This window comes from Euphorbia lathyris, chromosome 2, assembly GCF_963576675.1.
Source record: "Euphorbia lathyris chromosome 2, ddEupLath1.1, whole genome shotgun sequence".
Lineage (NCBI taxonomy): Eukaryota > Viridiplantae > Streptophyta > Magnoliopsida > Malpighiales > Euphorbiaceae > Euphorbia > Euphorbia lathyris.
The window spans coordinates 35,705,177-35,731,119 of NC_088911.1; the positions used below are offsets into that span (position 1 = coordinate 35,705,177).

Here is a 25,943-nt window from a genome sequence, read left to right on the forward strand (position 1 = left end):
TATTTAAGACTTATTTTAAATTAAGGGTAAAGTTGCTGCTCAAAGAAAAGGGTAAAATTGCTGCTCAATCCTTAGCAAATGTTGTTTCTACCATGAAATTACATTTCGTCGAGTAACTGTACTTGATAATATCAAGTTGATATCCGTCTTCTTCCATGAAATCGAGCCAGAGCCATGGACTCGACCAGACCGAAACTAGGACAAAAATCTTATTGACCTCACTCTCCGCCATGGTGGCGGAGACGGCGACCTTTCCGGTGGACCTTATAAAGACTCGACTTCAGCTACACGGAGAGTCTTTGTCATCCACTCGCCCCACCAACGCACTGCGAATGGCCGGTGAGATCCTTCGCCAACAAGGTCCTATGGGACTTTACCAAGGCCTTTCCCCTGCTATTCTCAGACACCTCTTCTATACCCCTATAAGAATTGTAGGTTATGAAAATTTGAGAAATTTTCATGTCAATGATGGTGCTGCTGCTTCCATTTCTCTACCTAGTAAAGCCCTCCTCGGTGGAATCTCCGGCGTTATCGCCCAGGTAAGAGATAGGAACCTATTTCTTACTATTCCAAATAAATTTGTAGTTTTAAAAATAGAGAAAGATACCTGGATGCTTGATTTAGGATTAAAGTGTGCCTTAGCAGTTATTGTAATACAGGGTTGTTTTCTTGGTATTAAGCATTCTGGTTTTAGGAGGTTATAGATATGTTTCCACACCTCATTAACAACATGATTAGAGAGCATTACTCTTTTAGAGGTTTGTTTGTTGTTCTCAGTCTATAATGTCTGATCCTTTTCTTCTATTTGGATCTTCGTCTTCTAATTTTTTAGAAAAAAATTAATCACTATATCAATGACCTTTGCTGCAATCTGACAATATAATATAGTTCTTGTTTGTTCTTCATGTTTCAGGGAGCAACAACATAATGCCATGTCAATTTTCTAGATCAAAAGATATTAACAGCATATTCTCAACATTTAGCTGCTATGCATAATTATGTATGCTTAATGTCGTATGAAGAACAAAAAAATCATACTTCCTATACTTAGAAAGTCCTAGCCTGCTTGTTCTTTTTGACTTGCAAACAGATAGATACTTTCAGATCTGCTCTTATAAGGTGTCTTATCTTTGATATCTATATACCAGTTTTAGGATTATGGTTTAGATGATATGTTTTAGTGGCTGAAGCTGTACTATTGTTTGATTTTTCATACTCAAGAAAATTCTATTGATGTTAATAATGTTTGCTTCATTCTGTTTTTCGAAAAAAGGCCTAGATGACATAATATAAAGCATTCCTCTCATTCAGAGGGTACCACACCCTTCATATCTTTAGAGGGCATGACATATAGAGTGAGCTGGAATGTCCGTATTTGCCTATTTGGTGCCATTCCATTTTATATGCTTATGTAAAGTAACATGAATTAAGAAATTCTTAGATTCACATGAAATGTTTCAGTAGGGAAAAATTGAAGCATACAAAGCTTACTTTATGCTTGAGGGCATATACCACATATGAATAAATGTTGAAATGTTGCTTCTATAGACAACAATGTCATTTGTCTGTCATTAAGTGTAGAAATGATCTGTCATTTTGGTTTTAGAAGAGCAATTATTAGTTCTGAGGTGAAAACTTCAGAACTGTGCAAATTCAAGGAGTTCAGTCAATGCTTAAAAACCGTGAAAGCATTTCAGCCACTATCAGTTGGATGATTGATCTAATTAATTCCGTATAAATTGTTGGCAGTCACTAATCAATATTAATCTAGTGATCCAAATTCTTGCTGGTGCTTTTTTTTTGTGATGCATAAATGTTGGAGAATAAGTTTAAGTAACTCAAATTCATTTCCCATTATTAGTAGTACAGATGGTGGCTAGCCCTGCTGATCTTGTTAAAGTGCGGATGCAAGCAGATGGTCGCTCAGTGATCCAAGGGCACCTACCTAGATACTCAGGTCCTTTCGATGCGTTCGGCAAGATTGTACGAGCTGAAGGGTTCAGTGGACTATGGAAAGGTGTTTTCCCAAACATACAAAGGGCATTTTTAGTGAACATGGGAGAATTAGCCTGTTATGATCATGCGAAACGATTAGTTATCGAAAACAAGATTGCTCGAGATAATATATATGCCCACACCTTAGCATCCATCATGTCGGGACTTTGTGCAACGGCGTTGAGTTGTCCAGCAGATGTGGTGAAGACTAGAATGATGAATGAGAAGGAAGGCAAGATTATATACAGGAGTTCTTATGATTGTTTGGTAAAGACAGTTAGAATTGAGGGATTAAGAGCACTTTGGAAAGGGTTTTTTCCTACATGGGCAAGACTTGGTCCTTGGCAATTTGTGTTTTGGGTTTCTTATGAGAAGTTTAGAAAAGCTGCGGGCCTATCTTCTTTCTGATAATTTTATCAATGGATTCCTTCCTTTTATGGTTTTAATTTTTTAAAATTCACAGTATTGCATGGGAAATGAAATGATTGATATTAAAAAATAAATAAATATAAGTTGCATCAAATAAATTGGTCATATATATTGTTGCTGGATTATTGTTGAATTTCTTGGTCACAAAATGTAACTAATGTCATTGGTGCTTTTTGGCGTATGCTTTGTTCTCGTTTTCATGTGCTCGAGGAAACATGTTCCATTCCATAATTGTTGATTCTGTTTTTGTAATTGCAATTGTTTCTGCCATTTTGGCTTGAATTTCCTGCATATTTTGCAATGTAACTAGTAATATGTTGTGAGATTCCGAGTTGTATCAGACTTCTTTATCGCGTTACCCTCGAGGTTATGAACTTCAAGATCTTGCTCATCACTAGTCGTGATTCTCTCTTCCCTTCTTGATGCGGAGTCAGAGAAATCTCTCAAGGCCTCCCACTGACTTCAGACGATCTCATTTTCATGTCTCGAGTTGTGGATATTGAAAATCTGGAGATCGCGGAGTAAATTTCACTCACCGCACCAAATGTTAACTTTTGAGTTGACTTCTTTGGTTGGCTCCTTGGGTACATTCTGGTACGAACACCAGTGATCAATCAGAGTAAAGATATTAATATTTTATATAATTAGTAACAACCGCTAGTTCCTTGGTTCCCTATTAGAACCATTTGCACCTTTAGATTCTCTATCAGAATCACTTACGTCTCTAGAATGTGGAATGCTTAAATTTGAAGTGATATAGACATTCTAAATCAATTACAATCCGCGGACCCTCACATTCACATCCACAAGGTACAACAAAGCATACTGGAAAAAAATGAACTTTGAAAAAACAGCACAACTTTACAAAAAGAGAAAAGAGTAAATCCTCGGAAAAACGATCCACCTAGGTCTTATAAAAATATGAAAGAGTTTCGCACTAATTAGTTGGCTTATAAGACCATTTATCACTGTTTAACCGCTAAGAAGTTAAAACAACGGCTATTAACTTTTTTTTATATGCAAACAGATATCAATCACACCTTCCGTTGGATGTGAGACATCAAGCATTAAAAATTGTCTCACATGCAATGATTTGAAATGTACCATTGAGGAAGGTATGACATAAGTTCAATGGACCCAAAAGTCTCACCACCTACTACACCGATTTATAAGCCATCATCTCAGTTAGGAGCAACAATGTATTTCACCATTTCGACTTCTAAAAGAAAAAATTAATTTTCGTTTTTTTAGAATGGATAATGCATTCCTTTTTAGTATTTTCTCCCTAGGGATCTTATTGACTACGACATCCGAATGTTCCCAGTGACTCAACCCAGTGCAGGTAAATCTCAGAAGGACAAATAAGCATCAAAGCTCTTGGCGCAGACCCATCATTTATATTTGTTAAAAACATAATAAAATGAAGCATACACTTAATATTTTATTTTATAATATAAGTATCTAATAATTCATTTGTAAGCGAATTAGAAAGGTGACGGGAGATGAAGATACTCTTATAAACTGAAAGGGTAATTTTCTGATATTGATTATACATGTTATCGAACTTCTATAAACTTGATCTTTCTTTTATAACTGCGAGCATGAACTCAATCATTCTCAGCTGTTTCACCTACGATTGAATACGGATTCATTGTTCTCAATTTTCTGAATCAGATCGACGCCATCGGTTTCCCTCAACCAAACGAAGCTTAAACTTCTCAAGCAATGGGTAAACAACTCTTCTTATTCTCTTCAAATGAAGAATCCTAATTCCGATTAGTTTGTGTTTTGAGTCATTGTTACTGCATCAAGTGCGCATTGTCAGTTCACTTATTAGGTAATTGAGACGCAATTTTCTTTTGAAACTGATAATGAATTAGTTTTCTCAACAAAGATGCGCAGAAATAGAGGTCTTTGAGCAATATATTGCCATAATTAATCATTGTCAGTAAATATGAGAATTCATGTAATGTCAATTGATAAAAGAAACATGATTGCGTATAAGGTACTAAGGTCACAAGATATATGTACTTACTTCCAATTGAGTTGACATGTGTCTTTGGTCCTTAAAGTTAAGTACACAGAGTAAGAGATATCATTGCTGAGGTCTCTTTTGGCTTCGGTACGCTTTCTTGATGCTAGTTTTTGTCGTTTGCCTATGTAGAAATAAGACGCATCTTAGAAAAACTGTTGCCTTCTTTAGATAGTCTATCTCCATCCTTATGCTTGAAAGTTGACAGGTCGTGCTGATGTTTTTAATAATTTGTCAATGTATTTATGGAGATCTCATATTAATATCATACTGTTGTTGGAATTGCACATGCAATGTTATATTATTTTGATGCCTTGAGAAGCAAAAACTCATAAATCAAAGAGAGTGTCTTTTTCTGTTTGTTTGTTTTCTTTTGTGTGTGAGAGAGAGAATATTGTGATTTTAAGTGACTCATCAGGAACAGAAAAGCAATGAAAATGCAATGATTTTTTCCTTGCAGAGGTAGAGCAATATGAAAAGGAATCAAATGCTCAACTTTGGTACTTGCTTACGTTGCTGGAAATGGGCTAAAGCTTTTGAAGCTTATGGTAAGTCATATCGATTTTCACTTGCATGAGAAACGTTTATGGTGTGGTGTTTGGAGAGTTATAGAGGTACGCATGTTTTCTTTATATTTTTGATGAGGATGTCAGATCAATGATTAGGATAACATTTAATGTTGTGAATGTAGTGTTCATATATGTATTACATATTAGCTCGTGAGAAAATAGGCACTCCTACAAGCATATTATGAAAACAACGGAGATTACACTTCATATATTAATTATTTGTCTAAGTGTGATTTTTTTTTCTTTTCCCATTTTAATTCAGGTTACATAGAAGAAATATTTATGGTTAAAGAAAAGGGATGATTTAGGAGGATGTAGTATATATGATTGAAGTTATAGAATGGATAGCAAGTCTATGTCAATTAAAAAAGATCTTTCACGACACCAGTGGCATTAGTTATTCCTTAGGGTGCAAAAGGAGGAGAGAGTGAGAGAAGAAGATGCTTATGTAATGGTTGTTTCTCATTCTAAGGGAAGGAGAAGATTTTGAAGCATGTTGATCAAAAAAGCTAAAATGCTTGCGAGTTGAGAGGACCTAATAGGTGCAAACGGTTGATAGTCAATTATGGACTTCTAGGTAGAGATGTGGAATAACTGTAGGTGAAATGCAACCAATGAGATGCATTGCCTAACGATAGGCATATCAAGTATAACATGAAAGCTTTGGCACATTTTGCACCGAGAAAGAAAAAAAGCTATTATAGTTTAGAAATAAAATGTGTAGGGGTCTTTTAAGGCTATGCTAGTATACAGTAAAATTAGTTGTCAGAATTTAAGGCTAACTAGAGTAGCTTCTTTATTAACTAATAGTCTTGTAAGTTTCTGAAGTTTAGACATGGTATTACAATACTTACATGCATATAATTGCTGGAATCTTGCATTTGTAGGCATTTTTGAACAACTTCGTCTCAACATTGGATAAGCCTGGTCTATTCTCTACATCATCTATAAAATTATGTCTTTTTTTGGAGGAAGTAGTCTTCATTTCTCCTCTATGCAACAAGTTGAGAAGAGGTGAAATGTGATGATATATATGCCTATAGGATGAGGCGATTCTAACTTCTTAGATTAAGCCCAAATACAAAGCGTATTGATCAATAGCCCGTAGCGGTTTGACTTAACAAATATTGAACTATGTTTACATGTATGACAATATACATCTATCCTATAAGGGAAGTCCTGAGCATCTTCTGAAAGTCCCAATGTTACTGCCTTCAGAAATTGCCATTCCAATTCCTGTTCTTCCTCCTCCTTCTCCAACTCCAACATAATACAATCTCCATTCATCCACTTTATCTTCCATCTGAATCAGGCATGGGGATCGTACTCCCATATTGTCCCATTTTTCCCCTTTTTGAGGCTCTAGTATTGGATCTTCTTGGAGTCTCTCCCAATTCTTCAGCCCATCTGGAGATACAGCCAATCCGATACTCCTCACTCCATTAGCGGCGGCACCCTCATATGCCATCAAGTATTTTCCATCTTTTCGGCTTCTGACTACACATGCATTTTTTACACCAAGCTCATCAAAACCACCTTTTTTCCCTCTACCCAAGATCTTCCCCAGCTTCACCCATCTAATCCCATCCCTGGATCTGGCAACTCCAAGAGCAAATGACCCACTTTCTTGGTCAAATGAATAATAATACATCCTAATGTCATCACTACTATGGACAACAACATGCGGTGCGGCAATAAATAAAGAATCCCATTTTTTGCCCGATCCTACATCAAGCAAGGCCCCACTATGAAGATCTCCTTCAATTCTGGCCCAATGCTTGCCATCTTGGCTGCAAGCTAAACCTGGTAGAGACTTAAAAATCTTGCCAATTTGATACTTCCCATCCTTTTTATTTTCGTTATCCACTCTCTCTGGATTTTCAAACATTTCTGTAGAAAATCCTGGAATTTCTACTTCTTCAGAACTGAAGCCTGTATAATAAAGCCAATAAACTGAACTGTACATTTGGCTGGACATGATCACAAGCTCTGAAGGCCTAATGCTTTCTGTGTCAAATGCCCACCAGTTCTTGCTGCAATTCATCACTACACCTGTATCATCACCACATGACCTCTCATTTTCTGATCCACGTATCCAATGGACTCCATTGCTTGAAACTGCCAATCCAATGCGGTCTGTTTTGTCGGTATCTGAGCTTCCATGGTACCACATGAACCACCTTTCTTCATTGTCGCCAATGTATCGTTTCACTACTGGAGATCCAATTTCTGTGCTATCCCATGAGTTTGTGGGACCTAAATCAAATACCAAACCTTTTAACTGCGATGGTGTATGTGATGGGTTTGATCTTGGAGTTGCTAAATGTTGGTTCATTGAATTGGAATCCAGTTCAATGGCAGGATTTCTACTTGTAGCATTATTGCTATCAATGCCTGGTTTTGTTGAGCAGCGAGTATGAAGAAGACTAGTGTGTCTGGGATTTACTGGAGCTCTTAGATGGTTTGGAAAGCTAATATAGAAAGATCTTTGTGAAGAATAGGGAGCAAACATTTCTAATCTGTTGGGAGAGCATGCTGGTTGGATTACATTTGTTGCATTAGCCATTTTTTATGAAGAGGAACAGATTCTCTAGTAGTTTTAATCCTTATGGATGTCAATGATGCTGCATCCACTACTGAAGTGCAGAGAGAATGAAAATTGATGAAAATTTGTGGCAGAAAAAAATGCCAATCATTTGATGTTGCATTTGATTGGTTTTTCTTCCTTGAAGCAGAGGTTTTATTTTTGGGCTATGTGAAGTTACTTTCTTGTTTTCCTGTATTTATAAACTCTTTCATCTTCAATCCATTTGAATGTGTTCTTTGGGAAAAATGGGTCAATGGACTTGCTAACTACTGTTTTCACTCCCTATCTGTATTTCTTCCCTATGTTTTGAGCACATCTAACTGTCAAAAGATAAAGCCTATACCATACCTTAAATGTGCATCCCCATTGTTGACTTGTTGGGTCATGATGATAAATCTTTGCCATAAAAATATTTGGGAAGTCTTTGAGAAAATATTAACACTTGTTGGGGGACATAGATGTGAAATGAATTATGTTTCACATGTTTTAGATCCAGCAGAAACAAATTCATAAATGCTGTTGTTTTTTTCCAGAAGATAGAGTTAGCTTTTATATTCATCTTCCTTTCCTTTATATTAAAATTTTCTTCCCTTTTTCATAATTGGCTTTCATGCTATAGTAAAAGACTGAATTTTCCTATACCTTTAAAGTTATCATCTGGTTTTTTTTCTTATAAAACTTGAACACTAAAATGAATATGAACAATTTGTGTTCAACTCATCTAATAAGCAAAATTGCCAAAATAGTTTAGTGCATAGTTATTAATGGCTCACCAAGTGTGGTGCTTAGCGCCTTAACATCCTGAATGGTGGGCACAGTCGCCCTGGCGCGCGCCAGGGGTGCCATTGTGCGCCAAGATGCAGTTGCCAAAGGCGCACCTCTATGTCATAGGTGCAATTTTTAGTGTTTTTTAAAGTTTTTACGGTAGGTTTAAATTCACCCTTGGATTAGATATGATACGAGGGTCCCATATAAGAAAAAAAAAATTAAAAAGAGAGACTATTTAGTTGAGCAATTGAACTTTAGCTTTATAATATGGGGTTTATTGCTTGTAAGAATTGATTTATAATTAAGAATATTATCATGGTTTAGTATTCATTGCATTTTTATTTTAGGTTTATAGCTTTATAATTTTTATTTTATTTTTGTAAGTGCCGCCTTGTGTCGCTATCACGCGCTCCATCATCGTGCGCCATGCGCCCAAGGCTCCAGGACCCGTAGCGCCTAAGTGTGCCATGTGCCTTTAATAACTATTGTTTGGTGTGCATGATTCTTTTATGTTATTATTTTTCCTACTTTATCTTATCTTAGAAGTGATGAACATATGAAGTAATGGCAGATAGATTAATATCTATGCATTATACGTTGACTTGTGATTTATAATATCTAACTTTCAAGTTAAGGTAGGCATGGAAGAATTAGTAGAGACCTGCACTGAAAATATATCTTCATATATGTGTTGGATTAGTTGCGTGCCAATTCATTGTGCGTCAATGTTTGCTTAGTTCATATATAATTATGCTTTCAGCCTGCGGAGATATTGTTATTCTTTAATTGTGGATTGAATATGCAAAAGTAGTTTTCTTTGTGTTTGGTTTGGTATATATAATTCTTGTTCACAATCAGCTACGTACATTAACATCATATATATTTAATATATATATGTCTTTAGAGGGAAGGGAGGAAACATATATATTTGAGAACCTTGGGAAACTTCTTGTGGGGTTCATTGACTTCATTCTCCCGTGGCCCTTGGGTACATTGATTTATTATGCCACTTGTCACTTAGAAAGACCATTGCATTGTCAATGTATATTTGCAATATTTTTTTTGTAAATTACATCCATGCCCCTCAATTCATACTTTATTTTTTTTTTATGGCCTCACACCTTCAAAACCGGATATAAAAGTTCATGAACTTGCCCTTTTACTAATTAATATAAAGGCTTAAATACTATTAGCCTCTTGGCATATCTCAAATGTTAGTTTTTGCTCGTTGATCTATTATTTAGTAACATTCGCCTCATGCCCTATTCAAAATGTTGATCTTTTCCCCTTGACCTATTATTTGGAAACGATTGGCCCCTGACCTATCGAAATTGGTGAAATCTCAATTGATACAAATGATAAGTTAACAGTTTTGTTAAAACCTTGACCTACCTAACAAAAAACCGATCAATAAATATTTAACGGAACTGTTAAAATTTTAATAAAAATTGTTAACTTACCATCCGCTTTGATTGAGATTTCACCAATTTTGATAGGTTGAGAGAAAAACATTACTAAATAATAGTTCAGGGGGAAATGCCAACATTTTGGATATGTTGGCGAAATTTACCAAATAATAGATCAGAGAGTAAAAACCAATATTATGATAATCTCATAAGATGCCTAACTGTTTAAACATATAATTACCACCCCTAAGAAAATATTTTGATTTGGCTTGAAAGTTAGATACATTGAAGTGTCTGTCAAATATCAATACTGCATTTTCTGTGGGGCGGGCAGTTGTGATAGTTAAAAGAGGTGAGAAGTTTGAAGTATTGATGCGTATTACTCTGAATCTTAGGTTCCTTATACAAATTGCCCACAAGAAAAATTCATGGTTTTACTTCTACCAGGGACCGATCTAGAACCGGTAGGGAAGGGGCTTGAATAAGCTTTAATTTTAGGGTGAAGGCATCCAAACCGATAGACTTTAGAGCAGCCCATGTCAGTAAATGGCCAGTGATTTCTTTTTTTTTTTTTTTTTTTTGAAACAATGGCCAGTGATTTCTCCCTGTTCTCATTTCTATAATGCATTTTTAACAATATTTGCTTTCATAAATTCTCGAACTTATTATGTTGTACATTGATCCCGTCACTTATAAAAATATTTGTGTTTGTCCATTGATTTATTATTTTATGACATTGATCACTGATGTGTAACAATCCATCGGATTTGGTTCAATTTAGACCGAAATTAGTATATATATATAAGGAGATTAGTCATATGTTGTTTTTTTTTTCTATGATTGCTAATCATAACACGGTTATTATAATATTTCGCCAATTGGCGTAGTTGCTTCAATTTTCATTTAATATTTCATATATGAAAAGCAATTGTTTCTTCGATTTTGCAATCTTGGGAACATCAGTTTTTCTTCATCCGATTAACAATCATCTCACACGTGATTTAACGAGTCTCTTTATATACGTGTTAATTTCTATCTAAATTGGATCAAATATGATTGGTTGTTATACATTAGAGACTAAATGTGATCAATTGTTATATATATGAGGGTCAATATTACAAAATAATATATCAGATAGGTTTGGAAATCATAACATTTAATAATACAAAAAAAGTTATTCTTAATGTTATTTACCGGTTTAAGTTTTTGGATCAATGATTCTTTGATATGGTATTAGAATCTCTTGAGAGTTGAAATATTATTAATTTCAGTAAATTGGTTTGTTTACAACATCAAACAGTCAGTAGAATACCTTGCTAGCTAACATTATAATTCAGTTGGCAACCGTTTTTCAAATAAAAATTGCTTATTATTAGGTCAACTTACTCTCTTTTGACTTTTGAACGTTGAAGCAAGCTTCCATTCAGTATTTTAATTTCAGAAAGAAGACAAAGAAAGAGAAAGTCATTAGTATTCCATGCAGTTATAAATAATGAAATTGTATGCACTTTTTAATAGAAAGGTATATATAGATTAATTATTTGGGAATGATTATTAGCAGCTCAGCTGCTCATCAAATATGATTTAATTATTATTGTATGATGGCAAATAGAATTAGGTTGGTGATTAAAAGATATTACGTATAAAAATATAGAAAATCAGATTAGTGGTACTGATTGATTAATTAATGAAGTTGTTATGTTCTGTCATTAGGATGTCAAAATTGAATTATCAATTAATTTGACAGCTCATTGATTATGCAAATAAAAAAGGGGTCCAGTATGTCTGTAACATTATAGTTGTGTGAGGAGAAGACGGTAACTTGAAGTAAAACAACAAATAATCAACCAATACGCATGTGAACAAAGTTTTAGGATCTCAAAGTATAGTTTTATCTTCAACCTGTAATTCAAATTCAATACATTTAGGTGCTCTGTTATTATTCAACCTGCCCCCAATTAAAAAAAAACTTATTGATAATTTCAAAACAAATCCATGTGGTTATAGGACTTCCAGATCAAGAATGGTTTTTTTCGTTGTCAAAACGAAAACTGGCAATTTGGCCGTTAATTTGCAAAATCGAGAATTTTGGGTTGATATTGACAATTTGACCGTTAACGATCTCAAAATGAAATTTTTTAAAATTTGATGATATTCTAAACAATTTAAGTTCCCTAACTTATTTTTTAAGGCCATTTAAAGTTAATGATAGAGAAAAAAATCTAAAAAAGATGATTTTAAAAAAATGGTTTTATAGTAAATGTGATATTTAATGCTTGAATTTTTTTTATTTTGGAGCAGTTAAAAGTCAAATGGAGAATGTTAACTCCAAAGTTTTTGATATTGAAATGATGGTTATAAATGACTAATGTTTTAATAAGTTCATAAAAGTATTTTATCTCAATAAAATAAGTTACATTTGCTTATCATTTCAATAAAGTCATATTAACTATCTTTGCTACCTTCTCAAAATTGATATTCCTTTATTTATATGCCAAGTGGCATGAATCTTAAGCCATCTCCTAACTAACTCCAATACATCTTAGTTAATTTATTAACCTAAACTAACTAAAATCAGATAATATGTAATATGTAACGACTCGGTTCGGAGTGGGTGGTGTCGGGGTAGAAAGCCTGAGCAAGGAGCGGCCCTAAGGGATGACGATGTGGGTAGGAATGAACTGAATCTCACATCAGAAATGAAGATGGAGTGATGTGGCTTATTAGTAAGATGTGAATCCAATACATGCAGACGCGTTTTAAAGCCGTGAGACCTAAAGTGTTGGATTTGGGCCAGAGCGGACAATATCTACATGGTGCTAGGTGGGTGTTACATAATACACGTAAAAACTTATGTCTTCCTTTCTTGCTCAAATGCAAATCCATCTTCTTTCTTGCTCAAACGCCATGAACTCTTTACCCTAACTTCCAAATAACATATTTGTTCATCTTCCCTTATTCATGAAGTCCATCTCCATTACCATTCATGGTTTGTGTGTCTGAAATTCCTTAGTCTAATCAATGGAAGTCTACCTATCATCTGAAATTTTCATCTATAATAACTTACCATCTGAATAATATGCATTAGATAGTGGTGGTGTTTTATTTAAAATCTTTACTACTCACTTTTCTTTCTTTCTTTTTTTACAATATGGGACAATTAGTTTTGAGTGTGAGGACAATTAATAATATATAGTGCTAATAATTAATACACTATTTAATATATATATTGATTTTTTCCACGGTTGCTTCATGTAAGAGATTAATATAAGATATATGATTGAACCTTAACTTCTGTTAATTCAATCGATTATATGACATGATATCAGGTCCGTTTGGATCAAACGGTCGAAGATTTGAATGCTGGCAAACATAAATATTTGGGGGCTCAATGAACAAAAATTTACTAAGCAAACATGCTTCTTTTTTGGGATGAAGAAACACATACGGAAATCCATCCCTTATTCTGTTCGTGATGTGCAATTAATCACCAACAAAATAGTTATGCATATGGATGAAAATTTCTGTTCGTTAGATATAATTTTTGTTATTCGGTGATCCACTCGTGACACTAGATTTCAAAATAGATAGACAAAACACAAGTGCTCATTATGTGAATGTTTTTATTCAAAACCAAATGACCAACAACAATCAAAACTTGTCTTCCTCTATAAGATCAATTAACTAAATGAAGGGTAAATTACATAAGTGGTTGTTTGTCATATTTCATAATTTAGTGTACAATCTTCAATTTTGTTCATAAAAGTATATAACATTTTGGTGATTTTCCATTAAAGTGTACGACCGGTAATTATGACCGGTCACAAAAATGTCATATTTCACACTTTAGTGTACAACCTTCAATTTTGTTCATAAAAGTATATAACATTTTGGTGATTTTCCATTAAAGTGTACGACCGGTAATTATGACCGGTCATAAAAGTGTCATATTGCACACTTTAATGTACAACCTTCAATTTTGCTCACAAAAGTATACAACATTTTGGTGACCTCTCATTAAAGTGTATAGCCAGTAATTGTGACCGGTCAACCTGAAATTAACATGTCACATTAATAATTTGACCTCTATAAAAGTTAAAATTGCTGACGTGTCGTGTTGACTTTGCATTGACCGGTCAACTTTTGACTTTTATGGAGATCAAATTGCTGATGTGTCGTATTGATCGATCATAACACTTTAGTGGAAGATCACCAAAAGGTTATACACTTTTGTGAGTAAAATTGAAAGTTGTATATCAAGTGTGAAATATGACAAAAATTGTACAGCACTTATATAATTTACCCTTTACCCTCTAAATGAAAAGCTTCCATTTAGGATAATTTCTAGCTGCAATTGAGTCAAAAAGCTTCCATTTACCCAAATGAATTTGACATACGACGCTTTTCTAGCCTTGTTGATCAAAGTCTACTTAAAGTTTCTCGCATTAGTATATTTTTTTAACATATGACACTTTATTATTATTATTATTATTATTATTATTATATTAATTTTTACATATTATTTTTATTATTTAACAAAATATAACTAAAATTACTGGTCACAATTACCGACTGTACACTTTAGTGGAAAGTCATCAAATGGTTGTACAGTTTTGTATGCAAAATTAAAAGTTATATACCAAATTATAAAATAGGACAAATATTGCACACCACGAAAGCCATCTAGGTTATTGTTTTAAATATCTACCTAGATTATACTTAATAAATATCTAGGTTATTTTCATTATTCAAAAACTTGAGAAAAATGAAAGCATATCTAAACTCAACTTTAAAGTTGAAATGTTTTTCAAGTTGGAAATCAGCAAACTTCAGAGTTCATAGTAATTAAATTTTGGGCCCAACAATTATAACATCATATAATACGGCCCAACTTCTCCATTGCCTTCAGCTTTTGGTGTTTGCTCAAAAACATTAGAAAGTTAAATATGGTAGCAAGACATTTTAAAAAAAAAAATCACATGATTTGGCCTATCACAAAAATAAAATCCACTCCAAATTTTAAACTCAAACGTGATCAGATTCAAACCTAAATTCTTACTACAACATTGCTTTAAGAGGAAGGAACTTCTAAAATACAATAAAACCTCTATAAATTAATACTCGATAAATTAATAAACTCTTTAAAATAATAATTTCTTCTGGTCCCGACTTGGACCAGTTCAAAAAATGATCAATTTTAATAAATTAATAAAATAATAATTTTCTGGAACAAACCTTTATAAATACATTGTATTATTACCTCTATAAATTAATAATTTCTCAAATACATATGCGAAATATATATAGATATACATACATGGAATAATTTAGCAAAATATGAATCTATAGTATTTTGTTTTTTCTTGAAATTTAAATCTAGTTGAATTTGTCTCTAACTATTCTCATTGCATTCAAAAATTTTGTTGTATCCTTGTCCAATTGTAATAAAAAAATTATAAAAAGTAGATGATGTTATAATTGCTTCCTTTCTTGTCACTGGTTTCAAAGGTACCGAATCATCCTAAACTTCATCCTCAATTGAATTTTGCATAACGCTCGACATAATTTCTTCTAAACTTTGAACTTGTGAGCATTCATTGTTTTCACCTGGATAATCCAATATTTGATTGACATTCATTTGATTGCGGTAACCAAGCTGACCAATCATTCCCTCAAGTTCATGAGTGTCTTCTTCCGTGATTGCTTCCTCTAAATTCGTTGTGACAGATTCCTCTAAAATTTATTTAAAAAAATTTTCAAATCACTCTATAAATTAATAATTATTAATTTATCGATTAATTAATATCTCTATAAATTAATAAAATTTCATGGTCCCAACATTATTAATTTATAGAGGTTTTACTGTAGTAGCAAATTGTAGTACTATTGAATTTTAGTGTATATGGTTATAAAGTATGAAATTTGTACTTGTGGTCATACAAATAAAGTTATTAAAGTATCAAATTTATATCAATAAAATCACCATGGTTGGAACCCGATGATATGAACCACTAAAAAATAGTTGTAATTGTCACCTTATAATATGTTTAACACACCCCACATGAAAATTAAAAAGAAAATAATGAATTTGATCAATTTGGAACGAGTTACTAGTTAAGATATTCAGAAAACCTATTTTTTAATTGACATGTGTCACCATGTAGCTGTCATGTGCTAAAAATATTGTGAGGTGACCACATTAGCTTTTCGATAATGTAGATCGTTGGATCTAATCGTAGTGACTTTATTGAAACAAATTTGTTACTTTAGTAATTTTATTAAATCAAAAACTATTTTAATTATCATTGGTCTACACCCCTACTTCACTTACTTCACTTACCATGTAACCTTTTTACTTATGTATATTATTAATACGTTATATTTTCTTTAAAACGTAATATAACGAGTCAATTCGAAACAAGTGCCAAAAGTAGTCTTAAAGGATGGTAATGGAAGTAGAAATGAATTGAGATATATTAGTATTGTGTGTTTTCAATATATAAACGCACTTTAAAGCCGCGAATTTCAATAAAGTAAGATCTTACACCAAAACAGATAATATCTACATAGTATTAGGTCAAATTGTTATAATTGATATATATCAAAGCCAACTCTTGTACAATATGCTAATTCTAATGGCCCAATAACAAACCGGTATTGGCGGAATAATATTGGAATGTAAGGTCCGAGCAAGTAACGATCTTAAGAGATAGCTATAAGAGATATAAACTTTGAATGAGTAGAGAAAAGAATGAAGAAGCAATTTCCTAAAAATGATACTAGTACTAATTACAATGGAAAGCCAGTCCATCTTTGAAAAGTGCTGAAATCATTTCCAAAACAAAAAGCCATACCAATCCCACTTCTTCCATCAATCCCAACTCCTCTGTAATACAATCTCCATTCATCATCAACATCACCTTCAATTTGCACCAAACATGGTGATCCAACTCCATTACTATCCCATCCATCTTTTTCAGATTTCAACACTCCATTTCCATCATCATCTTCTCCATATCTCCTCCAATCTTTCAATCCATCACTAGAAACTGCTAACCCTATACTTCTGACCTTTCCATCACCACCACTAACACCTTCATATGCCATTACATAACTCCCATCTTTTTTGTTCCTAACAACACTTGCATTCATCACACCCTTTTCATCAAAAGATCCAATCTTTCCTCCACCCATTATTTTCCCCAATTTCACCCACTTAATCCCATCTCTTGATCTTGCTATCCCAATCCCAAATTCCCCCTTTTCTCTGTCAAATGAGTGGTAATACATTCTCATATCATCACTTCCATGAAAAACTACTTGTGGGTTTGAAATGAATGAACAATCCCATTCTTTTTCAGTTCCTACATCAAACAATGCCCCACTATGATGCTCTCCTTCAATTCTAGCCCAATGTCTTCCATCTTGACTCATGGCTAAACCAGGTAAGGATTTGAAGCATTCAGCATTGCAAAACCTTTCTGGGTTTTGTAAATTGAACTTCAAAGAATCAACATCACTCAAAAATTCAATCTTTTCTGCACTGAAACCAGTATAATAAAGCCAGTAAACAGCACTTGAGCCTCTGATTTTACTGCTTGACATAATAATCACTTCACTTGGCCTAACACTAATTGTGTCAAATGCCCACCAATTTTCCCCCTTTTTCATAACTAAACCCACATCGCCACTCGAATTCACAGCTTCTATCCCTCTTTCCCAGTGAATCCCATTGTTTGAAACTGCTAATCCAATTGAATCAGAAACTGGGGTTTCCCCAGAATTACCATGGTACCACATGTACCATCTCTCTTCTTCATCACTGAGGAATCTTTTCACCACGGGTGACCCAATTTCCTTACTGTCCCATGAATTTGAAATTCCCAAATCAAACACCAGTCCCCTTGAGGAGGAGGACGGGGAAATCGAATTGCTTGAAAGAGGCGTTGAATTGTTGTGGGAATTTTGAGTGTGATTGGAGGAGCTAGTACTCGAATTTGTGTTGGTGTCTGGTTTTGCGGAGCAACAAAGAGTGGTAAAGTTGAGTTTTTTAGAAGGTGAGATTGAGATGAAGGCATATGGGTATGCTAATCTCTGGGTGATGGAAGTTGCAAGGACATTAATGGTGGCTTTGGGTGATGCTGCGATTTCCATGGCTTCGCAAGAGAGGAATGATGATAAGGACCGTAAGATTTCTGTTATCTGTTTTAGATTTTCTCTACATTTTACAAAGGAAAATGCATCGCTAACCAATTGATTGATGATTCCCATTTGTATCTTTTATTTCAAATACATTAAACCTTAATTATTTATTTTTTATCACATTAGATTCATATTTATCAAATTAATCACGAATTTTTTTAAATGAATTATCTGTATTTTTTTACAGATATACTTATAACTTCCTTGGATGAAAAAACTACGAGTACAGTAAAATAAAATAAAATAAAACCTTACAAGATCTGCATAAAGATAAAATGACTATAAATAACAAAAAGAACTTACAAAATGTATAAAACACACAAAAAATAAAATATATATTTCTTGCAAATCAAAATCTATAGAAAAGTATTACAATTAAATTTTCAGTATTTAGATCATTCCGAACATTCGGATCATAATCATTTATTTTGATACAACCACGTAGATCTATTGATCCACGGATAATCCGTTTCCACTCTTGCTAAATTTGAAAAAATTTGTAAATGAAAGAGGAATAGATAGCAGATACTATTCGGACGGATAAAGAGATCCGACAAAACATATGAATACTGATTAAAAAAGAAATAATAATAAAAAGGCTTAATACATACAAAGTCCCCTGAACTTGTTCATTTTTTTCATTTTACCCCCTAAACTTAAGGGGCAACTTATTGACCCCTAAACTTCCAAAAAACCACTCAATTTACCCTTTTTCTCCGACGTGACGCTGACCTGGCAAAATACAAAGCTGCAATAATTCAAGCGCCACGTCGGAGGGGATTGGTAAATTGGGTGGCTTTTTGGAAGTTTATGGGGTTAATAGGTTGTCCCTTAAGTTTAGGAGGTTGCATATGTGTTATGCCTAATAAAAAAAACACAAATCTAACCTAATGGGAGGAGGATAAAAGATTTATAAAATTGGATAGATTATGAAATTTGGACAAAAGAGGGAAAGAGAATCGAATTAGCCATACTTTCAAACTATTAAAAAATATAAATTTAAAATGTAAATAAAATGAATAATTTTTTGCTAGGGTGTTTGTTGAGTCTCGTATGGGAAAATCAGTTAAAATTATATATATAAAAAAATCTATTAAGTAAATTTATGTTCAAAACCAATTTTCTAGTCATTCTAATGATAAAAAAAAATAAAGATTTAAAGTATGGGTTATCATTTGCTCTATCCAAAATTTTGGTTTTTTTATTATGGATCCATTAATTGATAATATTTACTTTTTAATTTATCTAAAATATTATATTTTTTTGCCTTATGACCTATAATTTGATAATGTTTATCTCATAATCTATTAAAATTTGTGAAATTTCAACCAACGTGAATAATAAATTGATATTGAGATTTTATCAATTTTAATATCAGTGAATAAATGTTACCAAATAATAAATTAGAGAGAAAAAAAATCAATATTTTAAATAGATCATAGAAAAACATGTCTATGAAATAATAAACAAAAGTAAGAAAACAACCTTTTTAAATAAATGAATAGATAAATAGTACTTTAACTAGTTTTAGATTCACGGTTTTTTAATTTGATATTATCACCATTATATAAAGGATTAATTACAAATAACTATCGTGTGGTTTGACCGATTTGCGATGTGGTACTTGTGGTATTTTTTTTGCAAACACAACCCTATAGTTGCAAAATTTTACATGTTTTTTTTACTTTGTCAAATTTGGCCGATGACGACTTTTTCAAGAGTTAAATGATATTGTAAGCAACTTTAATACTTCAACTTTTTAGGTTTGAGGTCATTTAGGTGGTGTTTTTTATGAGAGAGAAATAAAATGTTTAGAGAGAGAAAACTCCAAAAATGATGATTTTGAAAAATTAAGAATATGGTTCCATAGTAAATATGATACCAAATAAGTTTAATTCTTGAAATTTTTCATTTTGAGGTCGTTATCGGCCAAATTTGGCAAAGTAAAAAAACATGTAAAATTTTGCAACCATAGGGTTGTGTTTGCAAAAAAAATACCACAGGTACCACATCGCAAATCGGTCAAACCACAGGATAGTTATTTATAATTAACCCTTATATAAATGTCTAAAAATTTACAGATTAAAATTTTAATGAATATATAACCATTAAAAGTTATTGTAATAATTTTTAATATATAGCGCATTAAAATATTAAAAAATAATGTGTAATTCAGTTAGTATTTTTAAATAGTTTTTTTAGAAACTAAATTTTGAGTGAATGAATAAGAGTTTTATTAATTTTCATATACCCAGTCAAAAAAAAAATTAGTGAAACTCAGTTTTAAGGAGGGAAGGAAGAAGGTTAATCCCAACTAGGTTGACACCAACCAATCAACTGAACCCCGACCGAGAAACCAAAAAACTTTATTAAAAGGAAAAAAAGAAAAGTACAATACAATCAAGGCAAAGGCCTACTTAATAAAGCGAAAATACTTTGTCCTATTTGCATCTCTAAACACAGTATTAGAGCAAAAATAAGGAAAAGAGTTCCACCAACAGTCAGAGGTAGCTGTGATAGCAAACTTGGAAAGACAATCTGCAACTTCATTCCACTCCCTAAACACATGAGAAATTCGAACTGCACGAGTACGAATAATGTCAAGACAAATCAACCAATCCGAGAGAAGGCTCCAATGAACATTTCTCGATCTCGATTTCAGTAACTTAATCGCATAGATTGAGTCACTCTCAATGCACAATGGAAACCAATTCCGCTCAACTGCTTTGAGGATAGCAATTGTTATTGCTTTCAACTCAACCATAAAAGCTTGTTGTTGCCCCAAAGGATGCGCAAAACAAGCTAAAGGAAAACCACGGAAAGTCCGAAAAATTTCGCCGGCGCCCACTCCCGTCAAGCCTGCTGCCCTGTCGGTGTTAACTTTAATCCACCGCTGAGGAGGGGGCTGCCATTCCAGAGAGAAAACAGTAAGAATCGACTGAGCAATGCTCTTGACTCCGAAATTGTCCAGGATTTTCTTATCAAGAACGGTATTATGCATATACCCCTTCATCCCAATGCTAGCCTCCTTCACACACTTCCAAATAGTCTTCAATGTGAAAATAATAGAAGGTTTAACATCATTAAAGACGCTATCATTTCTAACCTTCCAAAGAGTCCAGAAACTGCTAACAATGGCCGAATTCCATAATTGAAAAATTCGACTGCTGAAATTTGCTTGGTCTGCCGAAATAATTAAAGTTTTAATAGTCGAGGTGCAATTAACAGAGGTCCCAAAAGCATCCCCGATACTCTGCCAAACCTGTGAAGAAAACAGGCACTGAAGAAAAATATGAGCGCTAGATTCCTCGCTCCTTTCGCATAGAGGGCAACGCGAAGCTATTATGAGACCTTTTTCGCGTAATAAATCCATGGTGCTAAGCTTCCCTAAAATCGCCTTCCAGCAAACAATAGATCTTGAAGGTGGCAAAAATTCTTTCCAAATGAAACGCGCCCAATCAACTGAGCGGGAAGGACGGATGATCGACATAGCATATTTCACCGTAAAAATTCCATTTGAGCTCGGTTTCCAGGCGCATACATCGTCCTCCTGACTACCAATGTGAACCTGGTTAATAGAGAGAGAAATATTGGCGCTTACCGACAGGTTAGGTCTCCAAACACCATCAACAATAAAATCCAAGACCTTGTCTTTCAAAACATTTTGCGCAGAGAGAGGAATTTGCAATTGAGTAGCAATATTAGGGACAATCCAATTATCTGTCCAGAAACAAAGTCTGGAATTGACACCGATGCTCCAAAAAATATTATTCCATACAACAATGAGGCTGAAACGAAGAGAAACCCCAATGGACGAGATGCCAGTGATTTTTTTAGGAATATTGTTCCGAGTAAGAAGCCGACCCCTTAACAGTTTAGGAATCAAGTTGTCCTCATGAAGAACCTGCCAATATAATTTATGGAGCATAGCCGTATTAACATGGGCAATATTAGGGATGTTTAAACCGCCGGCAGACCGAGGAGTGCAAACCGTACTCCAAGCAACCGAGATTAACTTTTTAGAATGAATATCCCCGGACCACAAGAAATTCCGCATAGCCAACGATAGACAGTAAAGGAATGGAGCAAGGAGCTGCTGATTACCGAATTAATGAGAATAAGCCTGCCACCCATGGAGAGAGATTTACCTTTCCAATTCCCAAAATGAGAAATAACTTTGTCTGCGGTAAGTTGTAACCAACACTTTTTAGGTGCACCTAGAAAAAGAGGGACCCGTAGATAATTAAGCGGAAAGCTTCCTTGAGACATCCCCATCAGATTCCGGAGCTCAAGAACCCGAGAGGAGGAGAGAGTGTTCCCCACAAAGAAAGTGGACTTATTCACATTAATGTTCTGACCGGAAAGAGTAGAATAAATATGAAAAATATCCGTCATTGCTCTGACATTGCGTTTAGTGGCCCTCATGAACAAAATGACATCATCTGCGTATAAAAGGTGGCTAGGAAAACTTACATTCCTGGAATACATACACGGCTGAATAGCCCCAATATCCACTCTTTACGTGATAAGCCTGCTTAGAAAGTCTTCTGCACTGCAGAAAAGCAAAGGAGAAAAAGGGTCCCCCTGTCGAACACCACGAGTGCACGAGAAATAACCCTTGGCAGCCCCATTGATTAACATAAAGATTCTAGAAGAATTAAAAATGTTCCGCACCCAATTTCTGAATTTATCACTGAAGCCATAAGAACCTAGAACCTCCATCAAGAAATCCCAATCAATAGTATCAAATGCTTTTCTGATGTCCACCTTAACAGCCATATCGCCCCCAAACGTGGATTTATTTAAAAGGTTAACCCCTTTAGAGGCTCTAGAGATGCAATCAGTAATAGAGCGGCCTCTAATAAACCCGGATTGTTGAGGAGAAACAATATATTCAGCGATGATAGCAAGTCTAGCAGCAAGGATTTTAGTCACAATCTTAAAGCAGAAATTGCTCAAGACAATGGGACGGAACTGGTCAATTGTAATTGCATCTGACACCTTAGGTAAAAGCACCATGAGGTTAGAATTCCAGCCTGTAGACATCCAACCAGTACAGAAAAACTATGAACTGCAGCAAAAACATTAGCACCAACAATATCCCAATAAGTTTTAAAGAAAGCCCTAGTGAAACCATCAGGACCAGGTGCACTCTGATCATCCATCTGAAAAACAATAGCTTTAACTTCCTCAGGATTAGGACTAGTTGTAAGCATATCATTATCAGCAGCAGACACCAAATTAGGTATAATGTCCATGACAATAGTAAAATCCTGATTCCTCATATCAGTGGCAGCAAACAGATCCGAATAGTACCCCATGATATGCTATTCGATTATACTACTATCAGAACAAAGCTCATCATCGATCCTCAGATGTCGAATCCCCATCTTGGATTTGCGTCTAACTACTTTCTGATGAAAAAAATTTGTGTTACGGTCTCCTTCCTTAAGCCATTGCTCCTTATAGAAAATTTCCTGTTGTAAAAGGGACGCTTCATAGTTAGCATGAGCTTGCAGCTCCTGCTGATGAAGTAAATCATAAAAACCTTCTCTGGCTATTCGCTCCTGAACCTCAGAAAGGGCCCTAGTAACAGAATCAATTTTGATGCCTAAATGTCCAAAGCTATTTTTGTTCCAATCCTGAATAATCGGTCTAAGTCGTCAAAGCTTATAGCTCAAACGCTGCATGGGATGCAAATGAGGGGTGGGTTCAGCCCAACTAGAAACTAGAATATCCTGTAAAGACGGGTCAGTGATCCACATTTGAAGAAATCGAAATCGAGTGATAATATTAGTGTTGACCGCACAATCCAGGAGCAATGGTGTGTGATCGGAACAGTGTCGAGGGAGAGCAACACAATGCACAGAAGTCCAAACATTGAAAAAATTAAAGTTCCCAACCGCCCTGTCAAGCTCGCATTCAACACGTTGGTCGCCTCTTCTACCATTAGACCAAGTATAAAAAGCACCTCTAGTAACAATATCAGACATATCACACTGAGTAATGCAATTATTAAAATCGTCACAAGCAGACCGGTTAGGGGGCAGCCCTAATTTCTCATGGGAACCATGCACCACATTGAAGTCACCAATCATTGCCCAAGGGCCAGAACAAACTTGAGCAACAGAAATCAAACTATCCCAAAGATCACGTCGAGCAATAGGGCAATTAGCAGCATAAACAATAGAGAGAGAAACTTCCATATCATCAACCGTAACATTAAAAGTGATATGTTGTCCATGTCTAGCAACTAAAGAAACAGGAGTATCACATGTGACAAAGATCCACAAAGAATTTTGTGGATGAGTAAAAACTAAATCCATATTCAAATTCATCCATAAGGTAGGAGGAAGAGAACTGAAACTAACCATTGGTTCCACAAGACACCTAACATCAGGTTTGTGGTCAAAACAAATGTTACGCAGCCGTCGCTGAGTGGAGGCATTAGCAATGCCCCTGTAGTTCCAGAAAAGAGCAATCATCGGAGGCGGAGAGGTAACTGGGTAGTTCTACCTGAAGTTCGCAGAGGAACCAATTGCTGCTGTTGTTTCTTATTCTTGTTGCGCTTCTTCTTTTTCGAAGTAACCAGGGTCCAATCACTATCATCTTTATCAGATTTGGTTGACTCCTTTTCAAAATCACATTCATCTGCCCAGTTGGATTTTGCAGTCGCGGTCTTCTCCTGAAGTGGAAGTTCATCAGTGCTATGAATTGATTGTAAAGGCATTTGATGCTTAATGGCTTTCAGAGGCTCGAAAATAACCATCTGCCCATCATTAGCTATTGCTCCTTCGTACGCCGCTTCCATCTCATCGAAATATGAGGAATCATTATCATTTGTCTGCTGCTGAATAGGGTCGACTCCAGGAGGTTTGTTTGGGTTAGTTGGAGGAGAGGAGAGTTCACTCTCCTTTGAAAGAGAAAACAGCGGCATCGGCTGCTCCTTCAAGGCTTTCGGTTCCGTATTATCCAAGGTAGGATTTTTGGAACTCTCGGCCCCTTCTATTCGTTGCCAAATGTGGCGTCTAGGTGGCTCCTTCCTTATTTCCTATCGTGCTATTGCTTTGCCTTTATCAATAGGTGCTTTGCTATCCGGCTTCCCTTTATCCTTCACTCTCCTGCAATTGACCGTCACATATCCCACAAAATTGCATTCCGAGCAAAAACCCGGTAAGTTTTCATAAAATACTTGTGCCCAAACCATTAGATTATCAGTGTCAACTCTAATCTCCTTCTGCAAAGGCTTGGAAAGATCTATATCAATCAGGATCCTTGCAAAGTGACCGAACTCCCCATCAATTGTGTTCTTGTCAAAACGGAGCGGCACTCCAATTACTCTTGCAATGTCAGCGATAATTTGTTTATCCCAGAATTCCCATGGGAGATTGTAAAGCCGAACCTAAATTTACGCGCTCGTTGTTCTATGATTTACAGGATCGAATCCTGGTTGCCACGGATTCTATGATTGATGAATGCTATATGTATATATAATTTTATATTTGAAATATGAACTTTTCTTTATAAAATATATAAATGAATTGCTAGGGTACCAATTCCTCTTGAACACCATGAAGCTTGAGAAAACATTTATTGGAAAAATAGAATATGAAAAAGATGAAGAAAATTTCATTATAATTCTTTTCCTAAAGAAACACAGAGCAATACAATGGTAATAGAAAGCAAAAGAAGAAGAGAACGTTACATCTGTGAAATAAGGAGAAAGGGACAGGTGGATAACAGAATGAGAGAAAAAATAGAGCGTGGACAAGTGTAATATATTGTAATAGCCTCCTTCAAGCTGGAGTGTGAATATTCGAAACACCAAGCTTACACAGTAAAACAGAAAAATGAGTTCAAGGTAATGATTTAGTGAGAATATCAATTAATTGAGCTGCAGATGTAACAGGAAGAGTGTGAATTAGGCCAGCCATAATTTTTCTTGGACAATGTGA

General features: G+C 34.6%; 3 protein-coding genes and 1 long non-coding RNA gene across 4 annotated transcripts; 2 read left to right on the top strand and 2 right to left on the bottom strand.

The window, feature by feature from the left end:
- The first annotated feature begins 28 nt into the window (after nt 1-28).
- Nucleotides 29-2,693, top strand: LOC136217758 (mitochondrial uncoupling protein 3). The gene is made up of 2 exons (XM_066004406.1): nt 29-539; nt 1,870-2,693. The coding sequence occupies exons 1-2, from the start codon at nt 156-158 to the stop codon at nt 2,401-2,403; spliced, it is 918 nt and encodes a 305-aa protein (XP_065860478.1). The 5' UTR covers nt 29-155; the 3' UTR covers nt 2,404-2,693.
- A 1,268-nt stretch (nt 2,694-3,961) lies between these two features.
- On the top strand, nt 3,962-10,755 carry LOC136217759 (uncharacterized). The gene is made up of 3 exons (XR_010683534.1): nt 3,962-4,153; nt 4,917-5,004; nt 10,234-10,755. It is a non-coding gene; the product is annotated as an uncharacterized lncRNA (long non-coding RNA).
- On the bottom strand, nt 6,191-7,591 carry LOC136220221 (uncharacterized). Its single transcript, XM_066008012.1, has one exon. It carries the CDS (start codon nt 7,589-7,591, stop codon nt 6,191-6,193), a length of 1,401 nt encoding a protein of 466 aa, XP_065864084.1.
- Nucleotides 10,756-16,308: 5,553 nt separating the features above from the next.
- On the bottom strand, nt 16,309-18,047 carry LOC136217760 (uncharacterized). Its single transcript, XM_066004408.1, has one exon. The coding sequence runs from the start codon at nt 17,938-17,940 to the stop codon at nt 16,576-16,578; it is 1,365 nt and encodes a 454-aa protein (XP_065860480.1). The 5' UTR covers nt 17,941-18,047; the 3' UTR covers nt 16,309-16,575.
- Nucleotides 18,048-25,943: the final 7,896 nt, after the last annotated feature.